General features: G+C 42.6%; 1 protein-coding gene across 1 annotated transcript in view; it reads right to left on the minus strand.

Moving 5' to 3' along the window:
• Positions 1-11640, minus strand: part of Rapgef5 (Rap guanine nucleotide exchange factor 5) — a 105006-nt gene extending 93366 nt beyond the window's left edge. Inside the window, exon 1 of the mRNA XM_004652822.2 lies at positions 11299-11640. Within this exon, the coding sequence (XP_004652879.2) occupies positions 11299-11478 (180 nt within the window). The 5' untranslated portion in view covers positions 11479-11640. The remainder of the gene's footprint in view (positions 1-11298) is intronic.
• Between the last annotated feature and the right edge of the window lie 1622 nt (positions 11641-13262).

Raw genomic sequence — 13262 nt, forward strand, 5'->3', positions numbered from 1 at the left:
TTCTGGGACTCTTACAAACAAGACCATTAACTTGTATTTACAGTGAAGCTATCTTAACTTCCTACATCTCTTTGATCTAGAATTTTACCTTATCAATCTTAATTATGTCAGGTCCACCTCAGAAACCATCCTCTGACCTCATTTAAATTTAACAATCCTTTGATGATAATAACTTGAGAACTCACCAAAATTATAATCATGCCTAGCCTATCATAAAAACAATGAAGTATGACTGTCCCTTGAAAAGCCTGGATCTACTCCCTGGTGTGGCCTGAATGCTTGATTGCTTATTTCTCTTAATTCCATGCTTAAATCTGCTATAAATGTCTTCTAATAAACTCCCAACTCTGCTTTATACCCACAGAACGTACTTCTGGAGTTTGCAGTGGTTAGAGGCTCTGCATACCCACTCTATCTGCCTCCTTTCCTCTCTCAAATAAGTAAGTAAGTAAATAAATAAAAATATTTTTAAAATTTTTCTAGGGCTTCAACAATGGTTGCATGTTAACTGAATGACCACCAGTGGCAGTGGCGAGCTAACTCCTATCTTCAAATGGGAAGACCATTCCTAGTTCTACGAGCTCTTTAGAACATGAGGCTCTGAGGTGGAATCTTGATGTGTGCGGTATCGCCAAAGATGCCCAGCCCTGCCGGAAGACTCTGGTGCAATATCCCAAACGGAGCCAGTTCACCAGTGTCTGTGGTACACACAGCATTGAATAAGGAATCTTCAGTTCCTTCTAGGTCTTCCTCAGGTTCGTGCTCCCAGCTCTTCCTTCACAGATCAGCAGGCAGAGGTGGCTGCAGCTGGCTGTCCAGTCATTCTGAAGACAGAGGGACCCCTTCTGGTTTCTCTATACCTGATTGAGCTCATCTCAAAACAGAGACTCGGGATGAACAAAGTGCTCTCTCACTGTCTCCTCTGGACTAGTCAGATGTGGAGCATAAAAGTGCAAAAACGGAAAACCACAAAGGGCATAAGCAGCTGAACATGCTGAACCTACCTGGGGCCACTCTGATCTTTTAGTATAAGAAGGTTTTTTTCCAGGGCGTGGTGAATTTTCTCAGGTCTGGACAAATTTCCACTGTATGCCAAGATTATGAGTAATACTGGAGGACAGGAATTTTATGAGTGACTTGGGATGGAAATGGGATCTACTTAAAATTGAGATAAAGGTCAGGTGTGCTTGCCAAGTGACAATGAAAATGGCATTGAGTAGTTCAACAAGCCATCCAGGGTTTTTATGCACCTGGCATTCAAGTGTGCTCCTTAAAAAACAATCAAAATAAAATTAGCTGTGTGCATGAGTGTGGCATGCTGGGAATTGAGCCTTCTAGACAAGACATGCTACCGTACTGAGCTACACTCCAGCCCAAAGTTCCTTCCTTCCCTCCTATTTTTTCTCAATGTTTCTGTTTCTTTCCTCAAATTTTAAGGGTTGGATGGAGTTTTACTTTATTCAGTTTCAAAAGCTTCCCTTTCCAGCTCAAGGTGTTATCCTTTAGCTATAGGCGTAATTTGGGCCAGTTAGGGTCCTTTGTGCGCCTTTTTACATCCTTAAGGTTTACTTAGTTACATCTTACAAAATTCTGGTCACACTTATCATTGGAGGGGATAAAATGATCTCTGCGGCTTCAATTACCCTGTACTCCCCTCGATTTTTACAGATGGATCTGAGTGCTTCTTTAATACTGAGATAATTTTTGGAAATGTGCTTCCCAGTGTGTGTTTAATGAGAAGCACCAAATGATCTCATTTATGTGCTGCTGACAAAATTGTTGGTTTCTGCTTTCATGAGCTGATAATTTTCTGATGGGGTGACTGCTAGTAAAGAGGGGGAGCTGTTCCACAGAAGCATTTTATTGGGGTTAAGGGTCATTTCAATCATGCCAGCCTTGAGTTAGGGCTCCACAAAACAGAACTCCAGGAACATGCCGTGGTGAAGGCATCAAGACTGGATTATACCACCCTCTAACAAACCTAAAAGGGCTCCAGTGCCCACTGCTTTCGCTAACGAGTTCTGCCTCTGACTACAGAGGTATCTGCCTCGCTAGGACAGTATGACCAGTGGAGACATTTGAACAATTTCCTGTGATTAACGAGCTACCGGCAGAACTAATCAATCATACAGCACTTACCATCCATTTTAGAGGGAGCTGCTTATAACACTACTTAACAGGTGCCAGCCTGTGAAAGAAACTTTTTTTTTTTTTTTCCCTCAGACAATCATGGCTCATGGTATCGGAAGTTCCTCCCAATGCCTACAATTCCAAGCAGAAAACTCTGCTACTCAGGTTCACTGAGCAGAAAGAATCTACTAGCACTTACCCACCATAGTTTCAGTTTGGGATTTCCTCTTTATGCACAAGGGCATCACCATAAAACTTGCTCTATCTCCGCAAATCCTGGCCAAAGCAAAAGACTCATGCCAGGTTGAACGAATCATCTACATGAAGTGCCGCTCTCTTCTCTTTGATGGTATCAGGGCCAACATTCACTCCTCCCCTCATCTTGGAGCACACCAGAATATGCTGTTATGACTCACTGCATTTTCCTGAGCTATCTTACAAATCCCTGCCCCAAGCCACGTCCTGCCATCGTAATTGTCTTTTGATCACCTCTAGCCTCTTCCACTATGTGTTTCTTAGATCTCGAAGAGCCCCTAATCCTTTATCATGAGTCACTGTGCCTTAATCACGCCCAGCCATTCCTGGAGCCTAAGCGGACAAGACATTTACAAAGGCTCGTCAAAATTACTGAGCCTTCTCCTTGTACAATAAGTGACTGTGGGTGCCGTGTTTTATTTCTCCACTTCTTGCTACAGGAAGGAAACCCTGGAGAAGCAGACCCCTCCGATCTATTCCTGCTAAGCCCAGGTGTGACAGCACTGACTTCTAAAGACCTAAATAACAACCAGTCAGCTTCAATGCTTTATGTAATGGCAAACAGGAACAGGGGCCATGTTGTAAGGAAAACATGAATAGCATGAAGTATTAGAAAAATATGTACTGTACACTTGCCTACAGTCTGTCATGTTCTGTTATTATATTGTCAGCAATCTTCTATTTTTGTTATCTTAAAACAACATTTAGTGCTCTTAGATACCAGATGGAATTTCTCCTTTCCACCCACTTCCCATTGCTGAAAGGAGAAGGTTCTTTGCAGCCTATATGCAAACCTTATCAATTCCTGTTCCTCCTCTTTATCAACTCATGTATCTGATCACTTCAGATTGCAGAGCTTTGGCTAAGTGAATACACAACACAGTATGCCATACTTAAAACTAAACATGCGTGTCTGTGATGGTACTGAGACGGGAGTAAAGTTGGGGTGACTGGACCCCTGAAGGTAAAAAAGGCAGGCAAGTTTGCACTTGTGAGAAATCAAGGATGATTTGACTTCTCTAGTTATCCTAGACCTGGTTTTGTTTTTCACAAACAGGACCCCTTCTAGGAGGGAGGTCTTTCCTATGAAGTTCAGCCCCTAAAACGTGGTGCCAGGGCTAGCCTCTTCCTGAGATAGCCCGTAGCCCTAACCAATCAGTGTCCCTGTGGTTCACCTGAGCCAGAAGACAGCCAACCACTACAAGGTTATAAATACATTTGCAAGGGGAGGGCAGGCTCTCTGACCATCTGGGAACTTCCAGCTGTGGGTGAGTTTTTCCCTCAGCTGGGCCTGGGCTGGCTCACCCAGCCAAGAGGGGCCCCTAGCCCTTACTCTCCACATGGGTTCCTTTATCCCCTCCAGCTCCCCCACATGGCAGGAGCTCCTTGAATTTTCTTTTCTCTTTTCTTTCTGCGTTCCCCCCCACCCAAAGGCCTCCACGTGGGATCTCTAGCCATGTAGGTGCCTTTCCTTGGCCCTGTACTTCCCTCAGTAAATATAATTTAATAATTATCTTTGTCAGCCTTCTCTTTTATTCAATTCTTTGATTAAGCTTAGAAACGAATCTAGGGTTTGGGGTTCAAGGACTTTCCTGGACCTCCATCACCCCATTACAAAGGCTTTCTCATTACAGGTGCACACACACTGCATTCTTACAAAGCCAGGACTAATTAAAAATCAGCCCTTTAAAAGATAAATGATTTAAGGGCGAAGACAGTAAGTTGGGATTGAGCTATAAATGGACATTCTGTCTTCTCTGAAACTTAAGTTCCCAGAGCTGAGCTCAGCTTGCAAATCTCTAAAATGCCTGCTGGTGACTGCCTCACGCTTAGATCCTGTCTACCCCAAGGAAGTCTGCGTGACTCTCTTGACTAACTGAGATACCAGGGAGAAGTTCCTACACACCTGCAGTACCAGTTAAGCCCACAGATAACTGAAATTTGCGTTGTAATTCCTTGTAAAACACCAACTCAGCAAGGACAATGACGAGCCAGAACAGTCCCCAAGGAGCCAAGGCTCATCCCAAGTTGGTGTCTGCGTCGCCCTGCTGATATCTCTTCTCGTCCTTTCTCCAGCGGCACAGGATGTCATGGAGTCGCCTGAGTGTGCATCTTTTCTGTAACATTTTACCTTCAAATATCCATTATAAACCTAAATAAAACAAATCTGCCCAAAGTTTCTAGTGTTGCTTGAGCAGAAAACAGCTGGCAAAGTGTTAGCATTATTGCCTACATGGGAGGAAGGAGGAGAATATAAGGTCACCAAGGGTCTAGAGAGAGAGACACACACATACCACTGGAATAGGGGTGGAGGAGACAGCAGCCAAGAAAAATAACCTAGTTTCTAATACTTCACTTTAATTATTTCCCAGCCATCCCAGAGATGACATGACTATTTCACTTGTCCAAGAGCAAGAGCCCAATAAAACCAAGGGACAGCGTCTGTACAGCAAGAAATAAAAAATTCTTTGACAACATGAGTTTGGTAAATCAGGCTAACTGAGCCAGGACCCATTTTCTTAATTGGACTTTTAAAATGAGCTTGAACATTTTTCAGAAAAATAAACAAATATAATGATGATAAATTCCTCTCCCTTAAAATGCTAAAGCTAATAAATACAGCTAATGTGCAGACAGCTTTGCCAGACAGCACGAGATGTCCCTGCGTTTAGTCTAGCCATCATTTTCTGGCTTAAAATCTAGAATTTAAGGAGCACACAGTTAACCAAATTTGTCAACTTTCTTCCAGGTAGGTGGGAGGTCATGGAAGGCTGCTGATATGAAATGTGTTGCTGGATTTATTTCCCTCCCCCAAACGCACAGAATTATTTGGAAACTTCATTGAATGCTGCCGTGAATGACTGTTTGTCTATGTACAACTTCTCTTCTTGGCTAGACTATAAACTTCTTGAAGGCAGAATTTACCTCAACTGCTTTTGTGTTCCTCTGTGGCCAGATAAATCATAATTAAAAATGGGCCCCATGCTCAAGGAAGCCTGTTTTCTATGAAAAGATACTTTACCACCAACCCAACACAAAGTCAGGATCTTGTCATTAGGAAAAATAACACAACTCTAATGGGGTAATTTCTGTTTATAGACGGGCAACTTAATGTTCTAAGAATTAGCTATTATATTTGAATTCTGACTTTTAACACCAAACAATAATGCTATAAAATTCTATTTTTCTTTAGGTTTTCTCTGGGTTAAATCAATTAACTTGTAGTCATCAAATAATAATGAAATTGCTCGAAATTGTACTCCTCTAGATGTACACTGAATGATACTTTTCCCTTTTGGTGCTCTACACATAGCAAAAAGAGGATTTCTGCCTTATATTTTATAGTCATTTTAAAATAAATGCTACAGACCAAATGAAAGTTAGAAAAAGACAGAGAACAATTTTCGACATGTAAAGAATACTCCCAACCACTTCTCCCCCAATAATCCTTAAACAAGGATCCCTCTGACATCTGCAAAATTCCAGGATGAGGCTGCAGGAAACAGGGACAAGGAAATTCCGGTGGCGGTGGCGGCGGGTAAGTGACAGGGAGCCTTCCCTGGCAGAGGCCCCAGACCATGCCCGGATTCAACCTCAGAATCTCCCGTCCCACCCAGATTTCATGAGTGAACTAGAAAAAGGGAAGGAAGTAGGGTGGGTCCTCAGACCTAACAAAGGAATTGAAGAAAACTGGGTGGGGTGAGGCAGGAATGCAGATAAGGCCCTTCAGGAAAGTTCTGCTGCTTAAGTCCTTCACACACACCCTCATTTGCACTACCGGAAACTACACAAGTCAGTGTGGGGGCTGCTGTTGGGTCTATCTAATTAGCTATTAAACATCTGTCAAAGCACATGCTACGTTTCAAGAAAGATATAGCTTCAGTGTTCTGGTAGACAGTGTAACTGTATTCCAGAAAACAGAACCCACGTCTGCACATACACTTAGGACACCGATCCTGAAAATGTGAACAGTTGGTGAGCTGTTCAAGTTGGAGTTAAGACTTACTCGGAGAAAGTTCCTGAGCTTTTCCTTTTCCTTCTCAGCCCCACATACCTCACCTCCATCTCTTGCCATGCCATCATCAATCTCCTTCCTCCAGGGGCTGCCTGCCTTGGCTGTTCCTTCTTTCTTGGGGATATCATGATTCTTGCTCCCCTAGCCTGTTACCTTGCTGTGGGTCCTCACTCCTGTGTCAGAGGCCGTGGGAAGATGCACTCCTGCCGCAACTAGACTTGTGTTCTCTCTCGGCCCAGATCAACCCAACTGATGTCACCCTCAGCTTTCTAAAGCTGTCTGACTGAAGTTGTGTTGTCTGCCTCACGAAGGCCCCACCTCATCCTTCTCTTCAACAATAAACAAAATCAAGCACTAGTTTCAGAGGAGTGCTCAGCACGGAAATCTATCACACCTTCCAAGGCTCAGGGTCCACTGTGGAAGAGGTGGAGGAAAGAATGTAAGAGCCAAAGGAAGGGTAGGACTCCTTACAACGTGCTCCTCCAGACACAAAATGGCCTGGATATCCATGACCTCACAGTGCCTGACACTACCTCCACAAGACCATCATAATAGGAGGAAAAGAGCAAGACAGAGTGACTGAGAGGGGGAGAAGATATGATGGAGAATGGAGTTTCAAAGGGGAAAGTGGGGGAGGGAGGGAAATTACCATGAGATATTGTTTATAATCATAGAAGTTGTCAATTAAAAAAAATAAAATTAAAAAAAAAATAAAGTGGAACTTCACAGTCCTCAAAAATCCTTCAAGTTAAGTCTGAAACCTATTTCTCATGGAACCTATGTACTGACTGCTTGTCTCCATCTCCTCTCTCACTCAACTTCTGATCCACTGGTGGCAGAGAATGGTTTCAGATTTCTGAAGAAACGGTTTATATTTTGACATCTCTGTGCATTTTCTAGTGTTTTTCTTCAAACAGAATTAGTTAACTCCAGCTCAAACCTACTTTAGATCAAGGTCAAACCCTTCCTCTGACATAAGAGAGAACCCTTTTACTCATCTGTAAATGCCCTTTCTCACTTCTATGTTTCTGCTGGAGTCTCACTGCAGCCTTCCTGCAGATCTGTTAACTCATTTTAATTTTTTTTTTTTTTTTTTTGAGGTAGAGTTTCACTCTAGCTCAGGCTGATCCGGAGTCTACTCAGTTGTCTCAGGGTGGCCTTGAACTCATGGCGATCCTTCTAACTCTGCCTCCTGAGTGTTGGGATTAAAGGTGTGCACCACCAAGCCCAGATTATTTTAATGTCTTTTCTCCACAACTAGATTCTTTGAGGAAGAGAAGCCACCATGGTTCTTCTGAATTCTCTGTGACATCAACTTAAGGAAGACTTCACTGGATGAATAAATGATAGGGAATATTCCGGAATAACAGTTATTACCTAACAAACTCAAATGACCCAGGTTAGAAGAACAAGCTTAACATTATAGTGATCTCTAAATAAGGCACTGCATCTCACTCAAAGCTTTGGCCCAGTGAGTCAAGTCACTGGGGCAACTAGAGATGCTCTCTGCTGAAGGTATTTCAAAGGGATTGGCTAGGAAAGGTATCAATGTAGTCTCCATACTGTTGGCTAACTACCAGCTCATCAACCAGATAAAAGCTAAAATCCCAGACACCTGCCCCACACAACATGAGAACAAAGCAAGGTCAAGGGCTCCTGTGGCTTTCTGGCAAAGGTGACTATGGCAGTTTGATTCAGGTGTCCCCCATAAACTTAGGTGTTCTGTATGTCAGGTTCCCTAGCTGACAGCAATTGGAAATTAATGCTTCCTGGAGGCAGTGTATTGTTGGGGGCGGGATTATGGCTGTCATAGCCAGTTTCCCTATGCCAGTGTTTGGCACACTCTCCTGTTCTCATTGTCACCTTATGTGGGTCAGGGGGTGATGTCCATTCTCTGCTCATGCCATCGTTTTCCGTGCCATCATGAAGCTTCCCCTCGAGCCTGTAAACCAAAATAAACCTCTTTTTCCCGTAAGCTGCACTTGGTTGGATGATTTCTACCAGCAATGTGAACCTGACTGCAACAGTAAAGTGGACATTTCAGTGATAAACAAAGAATTCTAGGTCAGGTGTGGTGGTGTGCAGGTATAATCCTAGGCCTCAGGAGCCTAAAGTAGGATGATTGTAAATTTGAGTCCAGTCTGGGTTACATAGTGAGACCTTGTCTCAAAAGAGAAAAAAAAACTCAACCAGAACATTATTAATGTTTACTCTAGACCCAAGAAACCTTAATCAAAATTTGAAAATTATTTAATATAAAATAGCTCATATATTCATCATTAACAATCAAATTCTGCCATTTTCACACCTATATTTCTCTGAACAATTGCTCTACCACCTTCTCAGTTCCCATAGCTTAACACAGGTTCACACCTCACCTCACTGCCTGCAATAGTTTTGTAAGGTTCTTGCCAACATCTCCCTCTTTCTCACTCAACTTTTCCTTTGAACTGAAGCCAGAGAGATCTGACAAAGCTTACCAGTTATGCCACTTGCCTTCTCTGATGGCTCTTCTGTGCCAGAGAGGCAAGTCTAAACCCCTTGGGGTGGCTTACTAGCTCTTTCATAACTGAATTTTAGCCTCTGTTCTAGCCTTCCTCCTGCTATTCCCTATGAATCACCAATAGCTAGCTTTGTCTTCCTGCTGTTCTTCTCTGCCCAGCCCTGACCTCTGACCATCAGTCATCCCCCGAAGTGAAGCACAGAATTCCGTGTTTGGTACCACATGCCTCTTCCTCTCTTGATAAAACGATAGAATTAAGACTCATAAATCTAATACCTATGAAAGAGATCATGTCTTTAAAGGATTAATGACTATATGCTAATTCTATTATAATGTTCAGAAAACAGAACCACTTCTGCCTTCTTTAAGCCCTTATATAATAATTCCCAACACTTTTTATAAGTGCTGCCTAATTCCACCTACAGCAAGTTAACAGACAATAGTTAAGCTGGGTGATTCCTGAGAAACCTGTGATAATCACACATTCAGCTCCCGCCCCTAGGAAACTCCTTGCACAAAGCACAGAGTGAAACATTTCTATGATCGCATGAATCTATAATTGTGACATTTGCCAGTTCAAGAAAATCCTAGAGGCTGTGTGCATGGTGGCTCATGCCTTTAATTCCGGCACTCGGGAGGCTAAGGTCAAAGGAATAAAAAGCCTTAATGCTCTATGTTCTAAACAAAATGAAGGTATAAATGCTACAGGGGCAATAGCCATGGGTGAAGCTGCAATCTCCAACCATGATATTCCTGTCTCCTCTAAAAGCCTCGGGAATGACGACGGCTTCAGACCCCTGTAGTCATGTTTGGAGGATATTGCGATCTCATTCGCTGTAACTATTTGCAAGACAAAGGGAGCACAGAATTATGTTACTGGCGCAAAGCTCCTTGTGGCCCAAAGCCTATGATGTCTAGCTATAATGTGGTGCTCTACTGTTTGTTTTTAACACTCCTCCTGTACCCCAACTTGTCACTGGTTCACTGCCTCTCCTCTGCAGTCAACTGTAAGGTAAAGCATCCATGTGAAGGACTGCTAGGGAAGAAAAATGCTGATGCTTACACGGTGACAGGGTTTCCTATCATCACTGGCTAAGACTCATCCTGACTTCAGAATTGTTGACACGTAGGGAAATGAGCACCTTACAATCGATAAAATAAGGCATGTGAAAACTGCTGCTCGCCAAATAAAATGAATCAAAAGCAATTCCATGTTTAGGAACTTAGACAACACCACCTGATCCTCAAATATCCTAAGGATATAATGCGGTAACAGCCAGGCTCTGATATGGTCAAACTTCAGGGTGCTTTTAATACATTCGGCCCATGAACTTCTCCTTTCTCTACAATATCCAGAAAAGTGAAGGTTTCTGAGTCTTCCAACTACATGACAATCAACAGCTGGCCCCCCAGACAGTTCAATCACAAAGCCTAGAAATTGCCTTGGTATTCTCCCCCTTGAGTCACCAACTCCTACAATGCAAAGCCATGCTGTTGTGGATGTGCTGGGTTGACACACTAAAAAGCCACCCAGCCTTGCACATCCCACCCTCTCTTGCTCAGGAAAATCATATTGACAGAGCTGAAACAAACAAACAAACAAAAACCTGAAACAACTTCTTCCCTCTGGCAGGGGTTGAAACTAAAATGTGAAGAATAACTTGCAGCCAGAAAAAAATCTGTTTGAAAGCGTGGAGAACTGTTCCCCTCCGCGAGTAACCCTGGGTTGTGCTGCAAGAGAGGTCTTACAAACAACACACCGGCCCGTCCCAATGGGCAGCAGGAGAAAGTGGCTGCATTGTCTTCCCATGGTGAGGGCAGCTTTCTCGGCTCTGAGGCTCAGCTGAATGGCTGCTTTCAGGGGACCAAGCAATGCGCCCTACCCTCCAGCTTTCACTGCATCTACACAATGCCGCTCTTGTGTTCAGTGTTCAGAAGACACTGGGAAATCTCCTTACCCACCCTCTTGGTTGAATATCTGTAATCTGTTTTTCTGTCATTATCTATTCCTAATACATTTCATTGGCCATCAGATGCAACCCCAAGCTCAACACAAAAGGACATTGGAATAGTCTTTCAAAATTCACGCTCTCCAAACTATGTGATGGGACAACATTTCCAAAGTGAAACTTGGGAACCATCAAATCAGAATCATGATAGATATGCTTTCACGGGGGTCTACATGTAGTCTCATTTCTACATTGCTTCTGAGAAGTATTCTGTAAACCCAGCTCTTAGGTCAGTAGCTTAGAGCTTAGAGCAGCTGTCATCTTTACTAAGGAGGGAAAATTCTCCAAGCCTAAACAGTTCAGAATAAAATTTTCTTTCCTTCAGATAACCAAGCAGAACCATTTCCACCCCTCCAAACTACATCCCCAGGAGGAAAAGCACTTACGTGTTCAGATTTCTCCGGCTCTTTTTTGTCTGTCTGTAAGATGTGGCAGTTTTCTCTTGACAGTTTCTGGACCAGCTCAATACGTCCAACATCATCTCTCTCCTGAAGTTTGCACATCACCCCGGCCTTAAGCGTTGGAGAAAAAGCGAAGATATACTTAAATCCACAGTCCCAGGACATGACACCACCACTAAGTTCACCTTATAATAAACTCATCTTTTCCATGGCCCAGATTAAATCATGGCCTTTGTGAAATAGTTTGCCTTTCCAAGGTTAAAGCTGTATCGTTTTAATATAGAGGCACTGTGCTGAAAGGCTTCAAACACGGAGAGCACGGGACAGTCTACTTCAAGGTAGCGGAGGGCAAACTAAACCATCTGCTACTATGTGCGCCCAATACACTGGTATTTGTTTGTTCCTGACAGCCTGTTTCCTGTTACATAAGCAGAGCCTAGCAAGAGGTTAAAAATTCATGGGAAAGTTAGCCAGGAACCACTCTGGCAAAAAGGGCAAAGTGATACAGAGTCCTAAAAATAACAGTCTACAGCTTCCCAATTCTTGACTCTAGCAGATCATTCCATAGACAAATCCATGGCTGTCAAGAAGCTTACAAGATAATTTTTTTTTTCACAACTGGAAAATTACCAGGGGACATGAGCAAAATACCTCCAGTGTTGCATGGAAAGTGGTTAAAATTGCAATAAAAAAAAAGAAATCAGAAGAAAATTTAGATATCACTTGTTGGCCTTTGGAAATAATTCGGAAAGCATGATACTTTTTTTTTTTAATAGACTAAAGTGCTTAAGAAAAATAATGAAGGGCTGGAGAGATGGCTTAGCAGTTAAGCGCTTGCCTATGAAGCCTAAGGACCCTGGTTTGAGGCTCAATTCGCCAGGACCCACGTTAGCCAGATGCACAAGGGGGCGCACGCGTCTGGAGTTCGTTTGCAGTGGCTGGAAGCCCTGGCGTGCCCACTCTCTCTCTCTCTCTCTGCCTCTTTCTCTCTCTGTCTGTCGCTCTCAAAATAAATGAATAAAAATAAACCATATATATACATATATATACATATATATATATACATATATATATATATATATATATATATATATATATATAATAAAAGCTGAGATTAAAAAAATAATGAAGATACAGATGAATCTAGGCTTTAGGAACAGAAAACCACAGTTGCTTTAATAGAGGGACTGTAAGTTGTTTTTGCTCAAATTCTTTTCCAAATGGTTCCCACTGACACATGGAGGCTTGATCTAATAAATCTTGGCAGGATCAAACTATAGCAACTTTTATTGCACCTCAAAACAACCTACAGGATGTACTCATTACCATGAGTAAACGTGAGGAAGGAGTTCACAAGTGCTTCAAAGCTTCATGGCCTAAAGTGCTGGTGTGGAAGACACCCATGTGGTAGCATGGGAATCACAGAAATGAAACCATCCACACAAAGTGGAGACTATGACCTTACTCCCAAGTCAGTGATGCTTTTCTAGCTCACAAGGAAACAAGAGAAATCCTCGGGGTGGCCAAGCCACAGACTCCCACAGAATAGAAATAGAATTCTTCCACTAAAGTAAGAGGTTTACAACCTCTCTCACAAGTGGGTTTCCAGGTTTCCAGTTCTGTTCTCAAGATTCCTTGGACAGGGATCATCTCAACTTATTTTGACACAGCCTGTATGCGGGTGGATAGCCAGAAAGTCCCATATCACCCTAGGCAAAACTCAAATTATTTAATGTCAATCCATGAGTACAAGCTTTGCCCTTTATAGCAAATAAAACTAAGCTTATCCTTTATCCAATATGACAGTCTTTTCACTATTTAGATACAAATATATACTGCAACTTCCAATTACTCTGTGTGTATGCATATGCTTAGCTCTCTAAAATATTCCATCTCATTTTTACAATATTTTAATTAATTTATTTGAAAGCAGAGGGAGAAAGAGAGAG

The sequence above is a fragment of the Jaculus jaculus genome, chromosome 16 (assembly GCF_020740685.1).
Source record: "Jaculus jaculus isolate mJacJac1 chromosome 16, mJacJac1.mat.Y.cur, whole genome shotgun sequence".
In the NCBI taxonomy this organism is placed as follows: Eukaryota; Metazoa; Chordata; class Mammalia; order Rodentia; family Dipodidae; genus Jaculus; species Jaculus jaculus.